Genomic DNA, 13,349 nt, shown 5'->3' on the forward strand with positions numbered 1-13,349 from the left:
TACCTTAAAAACCATACATCGCTTGTGGAACAATTCTCAAAGCAATTCCAACAGCAGTGTTTTAATTTTCAAGAACTCTTCAGTTAGATTTTCATTTCAATTCCTTGACAGACATACATGTGTTCCTCTTCTAGAAACCCTTCTACGATTGATTTGGTATAGACTTATTTGAGTCAGCTTTGTAGCCAACCGATTACTCAAGCTGACTTTAATTCTGATCATGTCCCTGTTACTTTTCAAATGTCCCGTGAAGCGATTTACAACCATATCAGTTCTAATTTCAATTGTTCAACAGCTATTGTAGTTTCAAATTTTCTTTTCTTTGATATTATTAATGTTCTCGAGTGTGACAAATTCAATTTTTTAAGGAAATGCATTTCTGTAATCAAAATGATAAGAGAAATTCGAACACGAAAAAATATTTAAATTTCAATGGAAGGTAAACTATAGGGGAAGTGATGGAAAAATAAACAGGGGTGGTAATATGAACACCATGGCTTTCATCGATAAAAAAACGAATTTACGGATGATTATGAGCATAAATTGGTGTGTTCGGGTTGATACGGAGGTCAATTGAAGTGAAAATGTCAACGAGAACAAGTATTTTAGTAATCCGCGCTTGAAAATTACACGCTCAAAAAAGAGTTCTGGAAAACGTGAACTGTCAAAAATACACCATGACCTACCCTCATTATTACGCATAAACATGATCTAGTTCACGGTGTATTTTTGCTTGTTGACGAGTTCACGTCTGCTGTTCACGGATACGAGAACGGATTTTTTCTGTGTAGAACTGTATGATACCTTTAGAACAGATGATACCAATAGATTTCTTTTTGAATGGATACCAATCATTGATGGATATATTAAAAAAAAAAATGCAATATAAATTTTCAAAAATATGTGCTCCATCCTCGGCTGCGGCCCACACTCGCCAGATCTTGCAACACCTGGTCAATCCATCTAGCTCGCAGCGCCCCACGCTTTCTTGTTCCGACCGGATTCGTAGCGAACACTATCTTAACAGGGATGTTGTCCGGCAATCTTTCAACATGCCCTGCCCAGCGTATCCTTCCAGCTTTGGCTACCTTCAGGATACTGGGTTCGGCGTAGAGTTGAGCGAGCTCGTAGTTCATTCTTCGCCACGACACACCGTTCTCTTGCACGCCGCCGAAGATCGTCCTTAGCACTCGGCGTTCGAAAACCCCAGGAGCTTGCGAGTCCTCCTCGAGCATAGTTCACGTCTCATGCCCGTAGAGGACAACCGGTCTTATGAGAATTTTGTACATCATGCATTTGGTGCGGGAGTGAATCTATCTTGACCGCAGTTTCTTCTGGAGCCCATAGTAGGCACAGGATGATGCGCTTTCGTATTTCCCGACTAACGTTGTTGTAAGCCGTCAACAAGGATCCGAGGTAGACGAACTCGTCCACCACCTCGAAGGTATCTCCGACTATCGTGGCACTGCTTCTTAGGCGGGCCCTGTCGCGCTCAGTTCTGCCTACTAGCATGTACTTTGTTTTCGACGCATTCACCATTAGCCCAACTCTTGTTGCTTCGCGTTTTAGGCGTGTGAACAAATCTTCCACCGTTTCAAATTTTCTCCCAATAATATCCATGTCGTCCGCGAAGCAAACAAATTGTCCGGATCTCGTGAAAATCGTGCCTTGACTGTTAAGTCCGGCTCTCCGCATGACACCTTCAAGTGCAATATTGAACAACAGGCACAAAAGTCCATCGCCCTGTCGTAGTCCCTGCCGAGAATCTTCACACAGTTTTGCACACCGTCCATCGTTGCTGTAATCAATCTTGTGAGCTTCCCGGGAAAGCTGTTCTCGTCCTTGATCTTCCATAGCTCTGAACGGTCAATACTGTCGTATGCCGCCTTGAAATCGATGAACAGATGGTGCGTAGGGGCTGTGTGTACTCACGGCATTTCTGGAGGATTTGCCGCACGAAAAAGATCTGGTCCGTTGTCGAGCGACCGTCGATGAAACCTGCTTGATAACTTCCCACGAACACGTTTGCTATAGGTGATAGACGACGGAAGAGAATCTAGGATAGCACAAAGCGGCGTTTAGGATAGTGATTGCACGATAATTTTCACACTCCAGTTTGTCGCCCTTTTTGTTGCCCTATAACTCATTGCCTCCACTCCTCCGGTAGCTGCTCCGTTTCCTAGATTCTGACTATCAGCCGATGCAGACAAGCGGCCAACCTGTCCGGGCCCATCTTGATGAGTTCGGCTCCGATACCATCCTTGCCAGCGACCTTGTCGTTCTTGAGCTGTTGAATGGCATCCTTAACTTCCCTCATCGTGGGAGCTGGTTGGTTTCCACTGTCCGCTATGCTGACGTAGCCATCGCTTTCACTGTCCTGACCTTCTGTGCATGTGTCCGCTGCGCCATTCAGATGTTCATCATAGTGCTGCTTCCATCTTTCGATCACCTCGCGTCCGTCCGTCAAGATGCTCCCATCCTTATCCCGGCACATCTCAGCTCGCGGCACGAAGCCTTTGCGGGATGTGTTGAGCTGCTAATAGAACTTCCGCGTTTCTTGAGAACGGTACAGCAACTCCAACTCTTGGCATTCCACCTCTTCCAGGCGGCGCTTTTTGTCCCGGAATAGGTGGGTTTGCTGTTTCCGCTTCAGCCTGTATCGTTCCACGTTTTGTCGCGAACCATGCTGCAGCATTGCAGCCCGCGCTGCATTCTTCTCCTCTAAAACCTCCTGGCACTCCTCGTCAAATCAATTGTTTCTTGAGCTCCGTTCCACATATCCGTCAATGTTTTCGGCAGCGTCGTTGATGGCTGCTTTCACTGTCCTCCAGCAGTCCTCAAGAGAGGCCCTATTGAGCTCGTCCTCATCCGGCAACGCTGCCTCAAGATGCTGCGCGTACGCATTGGCGACATCCGGTTGTTTCAGCCGCTCGAGACTGTACCGTGGTGGGCGTCGGTACCGTACATCATTGATGACGGATAGTTTTGGGCGCAGTTTCACCATCACTAGGTAGTGGTCGGAGTCAATGTTAGCGCCACGAAGGGTTCTGACGTCGGTTATGTCAGAGAAGTGCCGTCCATCGATCAAAACGTGGTCGATTTGCCATTCTGTCTGCTGAGGTGATCTCCAGGTGTACCGATACGGGAGGCTGTGCTGGAAATAAGTGCTACGAATGGCCATATTCTTGGAGGCGGCAAAATCTATCAGTCGTAGGCCGTTCTCGTTCGTCAGCCGGTGGGCGCTGAATTTTTCCTATCGTCGGTCTGAACTCCTCCTCCTGGCCAACTTGAGCGTTCAAATCTCCTATGATGATCTTGTCGTCGTGGCTTGGGCAGCGGTCGTACTCGCGCTCGAGCTGGGCGTAAAATGCGTCCTTGTCATCATCAGTGCTGCCGGCGAGTGGGCTATGCACGTTGATTATGCTGAAGTTAAAGAATCGGCCTTTGATTCTTAATCTGCACATTCTTTCGTTGATCAGCCACCACCCGATCACGCGCCTTTGCATATCACCCATCACTATAAAAGCTGTTCTCAGCTCACGTGTGTTGCGCAGCACTGGTAGATGGTATGATTACCTCTAAACGTTCGCACCATTGAACCTTTCCAGCACACCTCCTGCAGCGCTACGATGTCGAAACCGCGGATCTTCAATACATCGGAGAGTATGCGTGTGCTTCCGATGAAGTTGAGAGATTTGCAGTTCCACGTACCGAGTTTCCAATCGCTAGCCCATTTCCGTCGCTGTGGTCTTTGCCGATTGTTCCGTTCCGTATTCTCTCGTTGACGTACCTGTGCTCATGTGTTTTACGGTTGGCTTGCAGGGCCTGACACCAACCCCCTAGATTTCGAAGGACCATTGTACGTGATTTGGCCAAACGGCATTCGGCAAATGGCCGGACACCAATCGTATCAAAGTGTCATGAACCATCATTGGTATCGTCAAATCCTGTTAATTTGACCAGGTACCTAGGTTTTCCAAATCTTTCGATGTCAAATGAAAAGGTACCACTTCATGAGTTTATAATATGGTCAACCACAGGGACCATCGATGTAGCCATGATAATCAACATTTAATATGGTTTCAAAACTCGATATTGAGTTTTGAAAAGTTTACTGTAGTTTAAGAATGTTCAATAATAAGTAGGGAGCCGGATCCTATTCTTGGCACTTCAGCAGCGGGGTTTTTTGAAAGCTTTTGAGCTCATTTTTGGCCACAATGTGCGTCGTACTAGAGTGTTTCTTTTTGCAAAGCTTCAGACAATTCGGCCGAGAAAAAACCCCATTCTAAAGTGAATCATAGAAGTGCCCAAGTAGCTCTGCACTCTATTTTATTTTTGATTTTTGAGAACTCCCAAAATATGAGGGCCTGGGGCCAAGCTCTCCTCGTCACACTTCACTAATGAAATAACTATGAAGTACAACACTTATCAGGGACCCAGACTTTTTTTCCAGTTCTAACATAACGCTACCAGGAAGAAGTGCTCAAAAAAGGAACTTTGCACTTCACATAATTGTACTGCCGTGAATCGCAAGTCAGTTCCATCTGTAAAAATTAGGTATTAAGAAAATGGGCTTTGAAGTTTCCAAACTCATTTTCTATACGAATATAAAAATATCCACAGGATTGGAAAATGTTCGATCTTAATGAAACTTTCACGATTTGCTTTTCACTACGATATCTCTCCGAGAAAAATGTGAAGATGTCAATTGAAGATGTCGATTGATTTTTATGTTACACGATGCGGAAATCTGTAGTGAGACTGATATGCGATTACTTTTCATTGTGGGACAATTTGACTTGCTGTTTTTTCCCAATTTTTCCGAACAAATCATATTATCTCTATAGTGCAGTTGAAAGTGCATTGGAAGATATGTTAAAAACTGAACTCAATTCAATTTTGACGAAAATGCAGATGGGACTGATTTGCGATTCAGGACAGTGTAGTTTTACTAAAACTATTAAAAACACTATGACAAAGGCGCAAAGAAACTTCCGATTGGAAAAAAATGTTTCCCGTGTAAGATGAAGATAAATAGAAATCACACCTAGAATTTTCAAGACAACAAATCTGATGAATCAAACAACCGATCGCACTTTGAATTAAATCGATTGGTAATTGACTGGTGTAGATGAAACGATCAAGTTTTCATTGTCATCGACTATTTAGTTGGTTAGATAAGTGCTCTTGAAAATCCTATCTGTGACTTCAAGTCATCTACACCTAAAAATATCGTCATCTGAAACTCACTACTTGAAATGGATAATCGCGGTGACACTCCTAATTGTACCAAAACATAAAAAAAGAATGACGCAAAGCAACAATCTGTTTTGCGTCATTTACAGAGAATGCCGCAAAACCTCACAGTCCATTTCCTCTGTGATAAAAATCCGTTTCACGTGAGACACCTCATCAACTTGCTGACATCCGAATATTCGACGCTTACACACGTAAAGATGGCGAGTGGATCAAACTAATCGTGGGAATTAATTGCAAATGGAGAACAATAAACCTTTCACCCACTATAATGGTCACTCCCGATCAAATTCAGGCCCGGATCTCGGCAGATGCATCCAGCGGTAAACCCCATTCAAGGTGCGATCATCGTTATTTGATGCAGTCTGCTATAAATTTTTTGCATTGTATTAGAATCTTATGAATATCTGATTAGGTATAAAGCTGATGAGCTAATCATAGTAGAACATCATTCTAGTGCTAGCATTCTAGGGGTTATAGGCGTTGAAAGTGAGACTTACGTAGCAGACGAAATGAGACTTTTAATTTCAATTGTGTCCTTTGCTTTGGTTGGAGCTGCTTTGTCAGTTGTAAGTTGACTAAAAAATTGTAAAAATGTCTTTCGTGATAAGTGTTTTCTTCTCATAGCCACAACAAGCGAATCTTGAAGACATAGGAAAAATTCGAAATGGTGAAACATACGCTCTAGAGTGTTTACTAGCCAGTGGCTTGGATGTTAGTTCTCTGAAATCTCTACAAACCGGTGATTTTTCAAACGGCGACCGAGTCAAGGTAGACCATAACCCATATGATGAGTGTGCAATTGTGATACAGTCTTGTTTCAATTTTTCTCATCTCTCCAACTTCAAAATTAGTGTCTGGTGAAATGCTTTTTCGAGAAAACCGGTTTCATGGATGCTGAAGGAAATCTCAACGAAGAAGCGATCGTCACGCAACTGAGTCAGTTTATGCCCAAAGATCAAGTCGAGACACTGGTGAAGAACTGCAAAATTGAGGGAACGGATGCATGTGATATGGCCTACCAAGCAACAGAGTGCTACTTCAAAAACAAAGCTGGTTTGTTCTAACCGGATGGAAAATAACTCTCCCAGGATCTGAATTGTGGATTCATAGATGGAATTGAATCGAATCCACTATTGACTGAGTTCAGTGATTACCTAGATACATCATTAGTGTACAGCTGAGCTTTCAGCGAACGTGTAAATAAAATGTTCTGTTGTATGTAATACGAAATTTTTCTCATTCTAATCGTAGGGAAACGCTGAACTGAACATTATTCACAGAGGGCACCCCGCGGAAAAGTACACCAGAATTTCATTGAAGAGCTTGCGTGTGTACAATGAATTGAGTTTCATGAGAAAACACTCTAATTAGTTAATTGGGAAATGATTAGCAAATGCTCAGTTCATCAATCGCTGAACTCGTGCGAGCCAATATACATAATAATTCAAGGAAGATGTGTTAACAGCTGCGCGATAAATGGTTTGTAAATATTTGATTGTGAACGTGTCAAATGAATTCATTCTAATAAGTGATTCCCAAAGTGCGCGAATTCGCATTTCAGAATGTGGTTTCCATATTCAATAGGGGGCGAAAATGATGAAAAAGAGTGAAAGTACACTCTTAAATCAGATTGCCGAAATCAGCTGTGCGAATCTCGGTTAAAGTTCGTTTGCTGACATCTCAGCAAAACTGACGTTAGATGGCAGCGGCACCCGAAGGTTTAAAAAAAAAATTTAAAAAATCGAAAACAATTTTTGGAATTCCGTTGCAAATTGAACAACATTGAGAAGATGCACGCCATAACGGCCTGCTTTTCCTACCAAAAAAACCAATACTGGGAAGTGCAATTTTTCAACACTCTTGTCGGTGCTGAAAAGTAGCACTTTTCAATTCTGTTTTGCGATGCGTCAACCAAATATTCCAGTATATTCTGCCATAGCATCTGATTCTATATCCTATATGCGATCCATATTCGATAATGACTGATGATTCTGGTTTGGGATCGGATCGTCCAGCATTCGAAGAGGAAGCAGCAGAGCCCGCTACTATATGCGCCGTCTTATCTGTTCTCCAATAGAGAATATAGATCTGTATGATATGAAAGACAAAATTCGTGACATTCCTAGATACTACCGTATGACAGCCTTCGCGATTGAAAAATACTGAAATGATACTACACATGGATGTATGTCCACGTTGGTTCTCTTGAAATGTTCATTTTTGCTAATAGAAATCATGCAGCTAAAACAGAATTTGGAAACTTGTAATCAGAAGACACAGTGTGTTTGTTTGACAAATTGAAACATGAATTTGCGAAAAAAATACGCGTTCTAGTGAGACTCGAACTCACGGCTCCGTGTACGCTAGACCGACGCTTTAACCAACTAAGCTACAGAACACCTTATGATTCTGCGGAATAGAAAGCCAAACTGAATCCGAGTACTAACTATGAACACATCTCTTTTCGCAAATCCATGTCTTTTTCGGATTAAAATGCCAAACCCCCAACACGCTCACGTTTGTATCTCCCGATCGCAAGTGAGAGCGTATTGTTTATGAATGCTGAGTTCTTACGCTCTACAGCCGCATACCTATAAGCCGAACACTTGCTGGCACGAAATTCAGTATGCGCTGAGTTCTCAGTGCGGTCGATCGCTCTGCGACATCATGATGTTTTGCATGATTACTGTGATGGTCTCCTAAAATCAGTTTTCCACTGTTCATAGTTTTGTTTTTAATCAAGCATGTTGAGCATGTTGCACAAAACACTGTTTTTTTTTCAGATGGCGGTAGTGTAAAACGTCAAACACGAAGAAAAACTATGTACGCGCCTCTGGGTGTGAGGTTTGAAACATAGCATACTTAAAATGATGTTAAATAGATGGTCAATGAAAATATCTTCAGTGTTACGTCTCTTTGTCTGTGCTTCTATTCTATGGAGTTTATCGATAATTATGAGTACCCGAGTAGAGGATAATTGCAAATCAATAACAAAATATACTATTTAAAAAGAATATTTGAATGCCAAAACTGAGTGCATCGAGAGAGCCCAAGCAAGCGTCTCTCGAGTTGCGCGTTCTTTTTGTCGGGCAATGCGTCGGGAAAGCCCGAAGCAATCCCAGTTTTTTTTTTCTCTTGGGTTGCGCGTTCTCTTTTTGTTTTGAGTGTATAAATATGATCCAAGCAAACGAGTCGGTTTCGTGCCTCGTTGTTGTTGTTATTTTTAGTTTTTTTTTCGGGAAGCCGAAAGGGTGAGTAGAGGTAGAGGTGAGTAGAGGTGAATAACAAAATAATGATAATATAAGAACAAATTTTGCAATCATATCTAGTTCAAACATTATCATATAATTAATGTATAATATTAAATATCTCATCAATGGCAAAACATACAATCATAGGCAAATCTGTCTTAGATCTGTCATTGATAACAAGTCGTCTAATAACTAATTAATACTAAAATATAAATATAAAAATGATAAAAAACATTAAATATCTAAATAATAACAAACTTCGCCATCATAGTAAAATATATCATTATTTAGATATTTGAAAACTTTATTTAAATACTTCATGAGAACAAACCAATATAAAAATTTGCCATAATAGTCCATTTTACTTTTCGTATGATGTTCATCGAAGATTTGAAAACATTATTTTTGCAGGAGGGCAAAAACGTTTAAAACAATGTCAAATTTAGGCATTCAATTCAAAGAACTAAACTTTCCATTATTTTGATCTACACGTGAATTGCTTATTTAGATATTATTTTGTTATCAATATCTGAATAATAATATATTCTGTTATTCAATTTTGCCCATATTTCTGCTATTATTTGATTCTTACAATGGCAAAATATGCTATTACAGGTCGGACTCGATTATCCGGAGACTCGATTATCCGGTAACTCGATTATCCGGAATTTTAGATTCGATTATCCGGAGTTTGTTTTTTTTTTTATATTCTTATTTTTCAGTTTTTATGCACAAATTTGAGATAATTTAGTATTGCAATATACAATTTGAATGGTTCGGTAGTTTTGGACGTAAGCAGGAAAATGGGAGTTTGAAAAATGGGTTTTGTGTATGCTGGTCGAAAAATGTTTTTTTTCTTCTAAAGACCTGAGACGAGACTCGCGGAGACGGTCTTCTTTTTCTGTGATTGCTGAGTTTTTTCTTCTTCCCCTCTGTTTTTTCATCGTTTTCATCAATCACGCGCCAGCCGTTCAAACCTTCACATGAACATCTCAGCTAAAAATCATTGCGTTTTCCTCACACCGAAGCATAAATAGCCTTCTGAGTGAAATTCCATGCCAGCAAACGTAGCAGACAATAAAAATAACTAGTCCTGTGTTTAGATTTATCAACATCTTTGGAAAAACCGCTCCGCTGACTGATGTTTTTTATTAACAGTTTACTTTGAACACAATACTTTTCACTTTTTCAGCCATAAAAACGGTGGGCTGCATTTGACGTTTCGTGAGAGGGGAATCTGGGCTGCATATGACGTTGATATTTTTCCTCTTCGCGAGTCTCTCTCAGCTAAAGACCTCTAATGTTACCATAAATAATTTGTGGCTACGCCACAAATTAAACATCTTCGGACGTCTTTTACAAAATACGTTTCAAGGAAGGGTGGGGATAGGCGGTCAAAAATATCCCAATTCAGGGTGACATAATGGGGCCATGCCTAGTGGTAAAGTCCGCGGGCACAGAGGTGTCTTCTACAAAATCTTACATAACTTTTGATAAAAAAAAACATACACCTCTGATTTTTTCATGTTTTGTGTAAAACTGGCTCAGCTTTCCATCATAAAAATTCAATATTTCTGATTAAATCCAATATGGCGGCCAAATTAAATATGGCCGACAAATATTTTTGTTTTTCCAAATGAAGCTCCTATGTTTTCTCTTTCCAAAACCATGTTATTATGAAGGGGTTGTTGAAGAAAATTTTCGATTTATGGCAGTTTGAGTGAGGCAAGAATTGGCAAATATCGAGGGGTCCTCAATAACTGTTTTGATTGTAACTTCCGAGGGGTACATCAATTTGACCAACCGAATACAGTTTCGTTACTTCATCGAGCTTTCCAATGAGCATACATTTAAACATTTTAAAAGACCAAGTGTAAATAGTGGGCCGGTCTCAGCGAGAATTACTCAATGGTAAAATGAGCTGTTATGGCAAAATTTGATATTGGTTTGTTCTCATGTACTACTTTAATACAGTTTCAAAATATTGAAATAAAGACATATTTTACCGTGATGGCGACGTTTATTATTCTTAAGGTATTTAATGTTTTTTAGTATTTATGCAAAAATAGTTAATTTAACAATAGTAATTTATTTTGTTATTGATTAGTGCTTACATGACTCCTAACCCGAGCAAAGTTGAATAGCAAAATGATAACAAATCTTTTTACCTGGTTATCATCATTTGATAACTGATTTTGTTATCATCTTGGCTGAATTAACAGCCAACATAACAAACATTTAACAGCACTGGCTTCGAGAACTAATTCTTCATAAACGTTTCCGAAAACTACGTATCATCTCTCTTTCATCTATCGATCTGTGTTGTGCATCTGTCAGCTATTACCTACGCTATCGATGTGAGAGGCTGGAATTCCAATCCGTCAGTCGTTGTGGCATCAGCGTCTAAACCGTTGATTTCAGTGAACAAGTTAGTTCAGATAAGTTTCTTGATTCGTAAAAGCGCTTCCGTTAGCACTAGCGGTCAGGTAATTGAATTACCTGATATAGTTTTTTATTTGTTTGAGATAGACGGTCGGTGCCTTCAGCAAAATTGTAGCTCTGACAGCGCCGATTTGACATATAATACAGAACCTTAACATCGTATTATATTATTAAATATCGCAAATCCCACGCTTAAGATTTTGATGCAAAATCAACTCAATCAACTCAAACCGTAAAAAATGATTCAGTCGCAAAACCCGGCCAAAACTCGTAAAACCCGAATATTATTGTTTACGTTAGAAACGATTACTATAATTTTACCAGACTAACAAGAAATTATTACTTGTTTTTAATTATGAATCGTGGTTTACGGCCAACCAGCCGAGTGGAAGTTTAACAACTACCGAAAAGCTAAACATTACATATAATTTGCAATTGGATTAGATGGACAAATTGATGTGAAGATTTGCGAAAAAGTTACACGTCTTCTCAGTGAGAATCGAACTCACGACTCCCCGATCTCTAGTTGGGGCGCGTTACCACTACGCCATGAGAGGACTCATGAACGCAGAAGTTAACCTCAATTCGATTTCAGCTCAATAATCACGTGGTCCTTTTTCGCAAAGTGCACCTCTTTCGGAAGAATAAGATGCCCATCCACAAGCTTTCTATATATATCCAATGCCTAGCCCGAGAGCGCATGTTTTTTTAGGTAGGGTAGAAGCACTGGTTTTGGCCATACGCCAGTTGTAGCCATAGGGGATTATACACCGTTTTACATAGCCAATCAGCATAAAACCTTTTGTGTTCAGTAGATCACATCCACATGATAGAGCTACATTCATTTACTCGTCCAAATTGATTCAAAACATAAGAAAAACAATTCATTTTCCTTATAATTTACCATACACCTAATTTGGCCAGGGCACACCCCATTTGGCCACTCTCATGAGAAATCAATGCAATTGGCCAATTTAGGAACCGAAGTTAAATTTCTGGCCGAAACTGGTTCCGTTGGCCTATATTAACCAACGGGATTTTCAAAGCGAACAAATGGTTTAAGCCCAGTTTTGATATTTTACACACATAATATGGAATGAAAACTTGCATTTGACATAGGGAGACTTACGGCTTCGGCACCATTCGACTATTATCGGCAACCAAATTTCAAACGCCAAAGACACATTATTTTTCTGTCAAAACACATCAATGAAAATATTCAAATGATTCTTTGCTCTGCCAGCTTCCCGCTGACGAGATTTGCGAGACGGAACAAATAATTTTGCCAGAGATGTCATCAATTCAAATGAACACGCCTCAAAATGCGACTGATTTGGAGCTGCCGAACAGATTCGCCTGCAGCGCTTATGGGAAAGTTGCCGAAGAGATTGAGGCTGCCGACAATAGTCACATTGACAAGAGCTGTTCGCAGCGTTGTAAAAACGTTCCCAGAAAAATTTTAACAAGTCTGTCGGTGTGAATCGATAGTGGATTGAGCAACGCATAAATGTAAACACACAAACACATAATTTGGCTGCTGATGTCCGAGAAAATTACAAAAGAAGCGCGACATCGGCTTAGATTGCCGAGAATACGTAAGTTCCCCTATTTGTAGTATAAATACGGCTTCCCATTTTATTTTTATTGACATTTTCTCTTAGGCTGGCCAAAACCGGTGCATTTACCCTATAGGAATAACAAACTACACTAGCCAGCAACTGCGCTGGCTGAGGTTTCTATTGTGTGGGCGTAGTGGTAACGCGCCCCAACTAGAGATCGGGGAGTCGTGAGTTCGATTCTCACTGAGAAGACGTGTAACTTTTTCGCAAATCTTCACATCAATTTGTCCATCTAATCCAATTGCAAATTATATGTAATTTTTAGCTTTTCGGAAGAAATTATTGCCGTGTGTGAGTAAACTGTGGGAATAAGAGACAATGAGTCAAAAAGGTGAGCCAACTCATCCGACTCATTGACAACTCACGCATGAAAAATCTCAAGCGTGAGTTGTGAGAAATTGAGTTTTTCACAACACTGTGGAGAAGAAAGTAATAAGGTTTTTTTATTCACAATGTTGTGTATCGCGAGATTTTAAAGGAACAAATAAAAGTTGCGTGACAAACTAATGGCACCGTTTACAAATTACGTACGCTCTATGGAGAATCAAAAGTTGGGTCAAACGTTATTACTCAAAAGAAGTAAAAGAACAATCAATTTCCATACATAACTCATAGACGAGAGAGTATATTAAAAAAAAAAATGAAAACAAAAAAAGGACGTAAAACCTTAAAGTTTAAGTTTAAACATAACAATCAATAGACCACTTCCAGCCAAAAGTTTTAAGTGTCATTTGAATGTCAATATCGGTCAAAAAATACCCTCTAAAAATCGAATACT

The 13,349-nt window shown here is 40.2% G+C and overlaps 1 protein-coding gene across 1 annotated transcript; it reads left to right on the forward strand.

The window, feature by feature from the left end:
* Nucleotides 1-5,683: 5,683 nt before the first annotated feature.
* On the forward strand, nucleotides 5,684-6,484 carry LOC5575342 (general odorant-binding protein 56d). The gene is made up of 3 exons (XM_001655670.2): nucleotides 5,684-5,825; nucleotides 5,884-6,027; nucleotides 6,111-6,484. Exons 1-3 carry the CDS (start codon nucleotides 5,769-5,771, stop codon nucleotides 6,321-6,323), a joined length of 414 nt encoding a protein of 137 aa, XP_001655720.2. The 5' UTR covers nucleotides 5,684-5,768; the 3' UTR covers nucleotides 6,324-6,484.
* Nucleotides 6,485-13,349: the final 6,865 nt, after the last annotated feature.

The sequence above is a fragment of the Aedes aegypti genome, chromosome 3 (genome assembly GCF_002204515.2).
Source record: "Aedes aegypti strain LVP_AGWG chromosome 3, AaegL5.0 Primary Assembly, whole genome shotgun sequence".
In the NCBI taxonomy this organism is placed as follows: domain Eukaryota; kingdom Metazoa; phylum Arthropoda; class Insecta; order Diptera; family Culicidae; genus Aedes; species Aedes aegypti.